Below are 6,000 nucleotides of genomic sequence, written 5' to 3' on the forward strand. Positions count from 1 at the left end.
CATAAACCGCAACCACATTGAGAAGGATACCAATCATTCTTCTCCTTGCATTATTAGCCCTTGCATATACAAAGAATGTGACCAGAAAGGAGGCAGACTGAAAAGCAATTCCAATTGCATTGATAGCAATACCTACTTTGTTCTTAGCATGCATGAATGACATTGAATAGAATAGCCACAATCAAGGTTGTTAGAATTTAGAATCAACTCGTTTTGGCTGTGTAAAATTAAAATATAGATTCAAATAAACGTATATAATATATATTTTAATATATTTAATTTTGAAAATTAACAATTTTATTTTTTAATTTAAAAATTTAAGTGTGATGAATTAATATTAACGAAAATATGACAAAATTAATGTATCTTTAATTTTAAATTAAAAATAAATTTTAAATATTAGATAATTCTCATTTAATTGTTTTTCTCTCGTTTTCATTAGTTAAATATGACTATAGTCATGCATTTTAATGATAAATAATACAACAATTATATATCCATCAATATATGTTGTAAAAAAATGAATATATTTCTCTCATTTTTTAACGTATTAAATATGACTTTTTGAATTATACATGTGATATTGAATATTCTATATCATTGAGAGAAAAACTTACATGAAGTCGAACCTAACACAACACTCTTACAATCAACCAATCAGAAAATTTTATTAATAAAATAATTAACTAATTAAAATAATAGAAAACAAATCTTTATCCTTAATCGATAAAAAAAAATAAAATAAAAAATAAAAAAAAACACAAAAGCGCAAAAAAAAAAAGAAAAGGGGGGTTTAGAAAGTATTTTGTTGGGTGATGAAAACGTAATCCTCTTTCCTCGGGAACTCTGGTTGGGTGATGTAAATGCAGCCATACCACTGGAGAAAGTATTTTGGATGGTTGAATAATCAGCAATTGAGATGAAATAAGCTGGGCTCTCTAGTTAAAGATGCCTCCAAGGAACTCTGAGAGAGGAAGTAATTTGGTGGTCAATAAGGAAAACGTGGGGGTGAGTTAGAATAACTGTTGCAATGGTGTGAAACAAAAATAGAATGGTTGAGGAGGAAATAAAGCTTTGATCAAGAAGAGGAAGAAGATGGAACAAGTAAATACGTTGGAAGTTGGAACGAACCGTTTCTAAAACCGCTTTTTCTTTTCTGTGCTTTTGTGGTTTTTTTTTTTATCGATTAAGGATAAAGATTTATTTTCTACTTTTTTAATTAGTTAATTATTTTATTAATAAAATTTTCTAATTGGTTGATTGTAAGAGTGTGGTGTTAGGTTCGACTTCACGTAAGTTTTTCTCCTATTTTATATAGCATTTAATTAGGTGAATTCTTTGGTACACATATTATGTGGATATGTATACCGGTATATTTGTTGAGGTGAATGATTTTGATTGGTTTACAAACAATATTTATTAATTTTTCTATATTAAATATTATTTGTGAACCAGCCACAATCATCCACTTAAGCCGTGTATCGGTACATATCCACATAATGTGCACCGGAGTGTTCACCATTTAATTAAGACAAATTTTGAATGCAAAAATGAGACAGAAGGGTTCATTTAAAAAGATATCAATGTATGAGATTAATTTTTCATTACTATCCAATAAACTTCTATAATATCTATGTTAAATTATTATTTTTCCTTTTAAAAAACTTCTAATGAGTAACATTGTTGCAACATGATAGAATTTAAGAACAATGTTAAAAACCTCTGAGAATTTCTTAAGCAATACTAGTGACTAAAAAGGCAGAAAATAATTTTGAAAAGCTACATAAGCTTTATTTATTAAACCTTGCTACACAAGCAAACAAAGACTACTACACAAAATGTAAGCATTATGTATTCAAGACAAACAGCATTCTTATACAAGAATGATCGCTTTAAGAGTCAAGTTAAATACCAACAAATAAAACCTCTGAAAGTCCACTATAGTACACACAATATTGAGTAAATGAATTCATTTCCAAAGCTTAACCACAAACTAAAAGAAGTCCTGTTGAAAACAGTGACAACTCCATAACTTGTGTAGAAAATGGGAATGAAGAAGTGTCCATTGGACTTTAACACCTTAAGTATATCATTTTTGTTTTATAATAAATAATATAGGAACCATTGATTGAATGATGGAAATGGAATACTGCTCGTTTATGCATTTTATTATTACACGGTGAAGAGATGTCGGGGGATACCCTACGTTGTTCTTTCGAAACCGCCGCCTACCTGCATATGTAACCATTCTGGGGACGAACCTCTACTTGGTTCTCTTGTAGTTTGTGAAACAAATGGCATGCCGGCAAGATCAAATGTTTGTTGACCAAACTGGAAAATAAAATATTATGTCTAGTAAGTAAGTAAGTCTAAAGTTTTTGAAACAATGATGAATAACTGAATTCCAAGTTCCAACAATCATTTAGAATTTTAATCCAAATTTTTTAATCTATAGATCCTCTTGAGTATCTTTATCCTCTACAGCCAAATAGGACTATTGAAAAAACCAAAAAATGAACATTTAACCCAAAAAGAACCGAACTGTGACAAGCTGTTCACGTACTAAACTGAATCAGTACAGTTAAGTTTACCAGTTCGGTCCAGTTTTGAGTTTTTTTAAAAGTAACTTGGTTTGGTTTTCTGCTTAACATTCCTAATATCAATTAACAATGGCAATTTGGTACATAGAATTGGTTCGGTTCAGAAAAGGTATGGTTCAGTTGTTTTGTAACGGTTCAGGATAGACCATTAACAGTTTGGTTCAGTTTTACTGAACTGTTGTAACGATTCAGTTCAATTTTCCTCCTGAATCGAAAAGGAAAATCTTCAAATAAAGAATAAAGAGGATAAAAACAAGTTTTTAACTTATTCAAGATTCATTGTCAAAAGAAAAAGTTCGACTAGAGATTCAATGTAAAAATCAAGGTATGTTTTAAGACTTACATCTTTTGGAGGAAAGGCTTCAATGCCGGTGTTCAGTCTTGAATTTACTGCTTCGAGCTTCATCGACAAAAACTGTGACATCCAGTAACATTTCAATCCTCGAAAATCAATTTCAAAACATACAATTTTTTTAAATGATTATAAATCCGCAGATGCTTAAATCAGAAATAGAATCGATACCTCCACTTGGCGCTGAAGTGATTGGATATAATTAATTATCTCATCAAGGACCAATGCTTTCCCAATAACCTGAATTGAGTAAAGTGTCACAATTTTGTAATTTTGTAAAAAATACAGCATTAACAGACCAATAATTAGGAAGACGATTATTGTTCTTTTTTCCCTAACCCGAGTAGCATTTTTTTCCCGGCTTTAATTAGTTTCCTTTCATTCTGTTTTTTTTTTTTTTTCATTCTGTTTATTATTATTAACATTTTAATTTCTATTTATGTGTATATGAGAGAAGAAATAAGAAACAAATAGTAAAAACATTACCTTATTACAACCAGGAACTAGATCCTGAAGAATTTTCATCCTTTCACTAATCTTTTCCCTTCTAGCCTGTGTATTGTCCACAAATATTCCAATTAGAAACAAACAATCACACAATCATGTTCCTTAAACTATTATAAACAACGTTTCACATCATAGTATGATTGCATCCTAATTCTTATATTGAAGAGCATTGCAGTTAAATATGGCAAACGCAGCCCCAGTCGGGTTTGCGTTGCAGCCACAATCACACAATCATGCTCGCAGACCAATTTTTAGCTTTATTTATTGTGAAAAAGTGAAGTATGTTTCATAGGGAATAGAAGCTTCTCAACGGTCAACGCAATTGCGTTATCGTGTATAAGTAATTGATCTTAACAACTAGTCAAAGAAAAGGCAACTAAAATAATAACACGAGAGTTTAAAAAATGAGATGGTAAGAGTAAATTACGCGTTCTGCAAGACTGTGGCTATCAGTAGCTTGACCCCTTCTAGCTCGAACGTGGATGTAATCTTGCTTAGGATTAGGAGGGTCGGGAGGAGGTGGCTTACTGCTTTGCTCCGCAGGCTTTCCTGAACTGGCTTCTCCTTCAACTTTACCATCACCACCTTCATTCCTGTTCCCCGATGCTTTAGTCCGTTTTCCATCACTGTCATTCTGCACAATCCAAATAACCCTTTCATTAAATTTCATTGATTAATTAATACAAAATACAACAAACAAATACATTATTACAAGAGATGATGTTTTCTTTATTGTAGTTAGGACAGTAATTCAAACATAAGGAGATTTTAAATTGTAATTGCAGTCCTAACACGGGGAAAATTGGGGTTAAATATGAATGAAGCTGCCATAATCGTTTTTAAAAACAAAAGTGAAATAACAATCAATAAGAGTTGAGATTAAAATAGTTTGTGAAATTGCTAAAAATATCATTAGAATTTATAACACTGTTTTATTCCTTTTAAGTGCCAAAAAAATCAAGCAAAACCTTGAGCGGGAAATAAATAACTAATATTTCCAAAAATACAACTTGAACCAATGATTAACAACATAATTAGATCCATTCTAAGTAATTATCTCAATCATTTGTGTCAAAAAAAAGTAATTATTAATCATTTAAACAACTCAACTTAGCTTTGTTAATCACCAATTTTATTTTATTTTTGTATTAATTAACCCTCTAGTAATTTAGTGTTCAGCGACGAGGTAAATAAAACCCGATAATAATAATTCCCAAAAAGAATCGAACTCGGTTTCTATCAATCCATTATTGATTTTTCAGAAGTTCATTAACCACTTAAAATGAATCAATATCAATCAAGTTTTTATTTTTTTTATATCTTAATCACCAATTATTCACTCCAAAAATACACACACATGCTCAATCTCATCTTTATTTTATCAAATAGTTAATAAAATGAATTCCTGATATATATATATAAAAAAAAAAAGGAAAAATACCACGGCATTGGCACCGCCATTGCTGGTGGAAACACACTTAGCAGAATCATCTTCGGAGTCACGCCTCTTCTTCCCACCACCATGGTTCAAAACAACTCTTGACTCCGGTCCACTAACATCCCGGTTGGAACCGGTTCCAAAATCAGCAAACTGTCCTAAACCGTTACCAAACTGTGGTCTTCTTAATCCCAATCCACCTTCGCCGCCATTAATCGTAGCTGGAAACTGCCAGATCTCCGCTAAACTAAACGGCGTCGTATTTCCATTCCCATTCGGAAATGAACCCTCGTTCATCATCGCTCCCGGATCCATTATTCGGGTCAGTAACTCCAAACCCGAACCAACAACAATCTCTTTCGACTCAAACACATGAAAAGAAGAAGCAGAATGAAAAGAAGAAGAAGAAGAAGAAGACACTTCAAGTTGAAGCACCGAACGAAGAAGAAAGAGGAGAGAGAAAGAGAGTGTGTTAGGTTCGGTGCGTGATCTCCTTGGACAGTGGAGAATGGTGCGCGCTGTGTGTGTGTTTATATCTCTCTCTTTCTTCACTCACACAGTCACACTGTTCTTTCTACAGACACACTCCTCGGTTGTTGCGTACGATGTCTCTTCCGCTCAGGTTTTTACGGTCCTTATTTACCACCGTTGGATTCAATTAGTCTTCATTGTAAGATAGAACATCAACGCCGTTGATTTCTTTTATCGTATTAAGTTATGACACGTGGTGAGGGTTTTATTGCCCTTGGGATCTGAGATTCATAGCGAAGCGAGAGACAGAGAGTGCGTGCAATCACGTACGGTACCCCTTGCTTTGGTTTGTTGGTTGGTTGGATGGATTATGAAAAGGTTTTAGATTTGGATTAATTAATCATTGTTTTTCCATTTGGATACGAGATAATGAGAGTGGTCAATTTATTTATTTATGGTAAAGTTTTTAATTACGATGGTTATATGGAGTTTTTTATTTTATTTTTTAGTATATTATTATTATAGGGGTCAAAGGAGGATAGATAATAACGAACGATGAGAAAAGTTGGAAGACATATTACAAAGCTCACAAGCTTAACTGTTTCAGCATGGAGATTCGTTTGACGTTGACG

The 6,000-nt window shown here is 32.4% G+C and overlaps 1 protein-coding gene across 1 annotated transcript; it reads right to left on the minus strand.

The window, feature by feature from the left end:
• Nucleotides 1-1,830: 1,830 nt before the first annotated feature.
• LOC123895350 (transcription factor BHLH089-like) lies at nucleotides 1,831-5,762 on the minus strand. Its single transcript, XM_045945630.1, has 6 exons — nucleotides 4,901-5,762; nucleotides 3,887-4,093; nucleotides 3,439-3,504; nucleotides 3,124-3,192; nucleotides 2,944-3,015; nucleotides 1,831-2,331 (listed from the first exon to the last, which is right to left on the minus strand). The coding sequence occupies exons 1-6, from the start codon at nucleotides 5,210-5,212 to the stop codon at nucleotides 2,203-2,205; spliced, it is 855 nt and encodes a 284-aa protein (XP_045801586.1). The 5' UTR covers nucleotides 5,213-5,762; the 3' UTR covers nucleotides 1,831-2,202.
• Nucleotides 5,763-6,000: the final 238 nt, after the last annotated feature.

This window comes from Trifolium pratense, linkage group LG7 (assembly GCF_020283565.1).
Source record: "Trifolium pratense cultivar HEN17-A07 linkage group LG7, ARS_RC_1.1, whole genome shotgun sequence".
NCBI classification, from domain to species: domain Eukaryota; kingdom Viridiplantae; phylum Streptophyta; class Magnoliopsida; order Fabales; family Fabaceae; genus Trifolium; species Trifolium pratense.

What these genes read in the sequence shown, in the direction of transcription:
- LOC123895350 (XM_045945630.1), bottom strand. Translation starts at nt 5,212, where the DNA reads ATGGATCCGGGAGCGATGATGAACGAGGGTTCATTTCCGAATGGGAAT. An exon ending in CACTTCAGCGCCAAGTGGAG is followed by an intron (nt 3,016 to 3,123) that starts GTATCGATTCTA and finishes TGGATGTCACAG; the next exon opens with TTTTTGTCGATGAAGCTCGA. An exon ending in AAGCCTTTCCTCCAAAAGAT is followed by an intron (nt 2,332 to 2,943) that starts GTAAGTCTTAAA and finishes TTTATTTTCCAG; the next exon opens with TTTGGTCAACAAACATTTGA.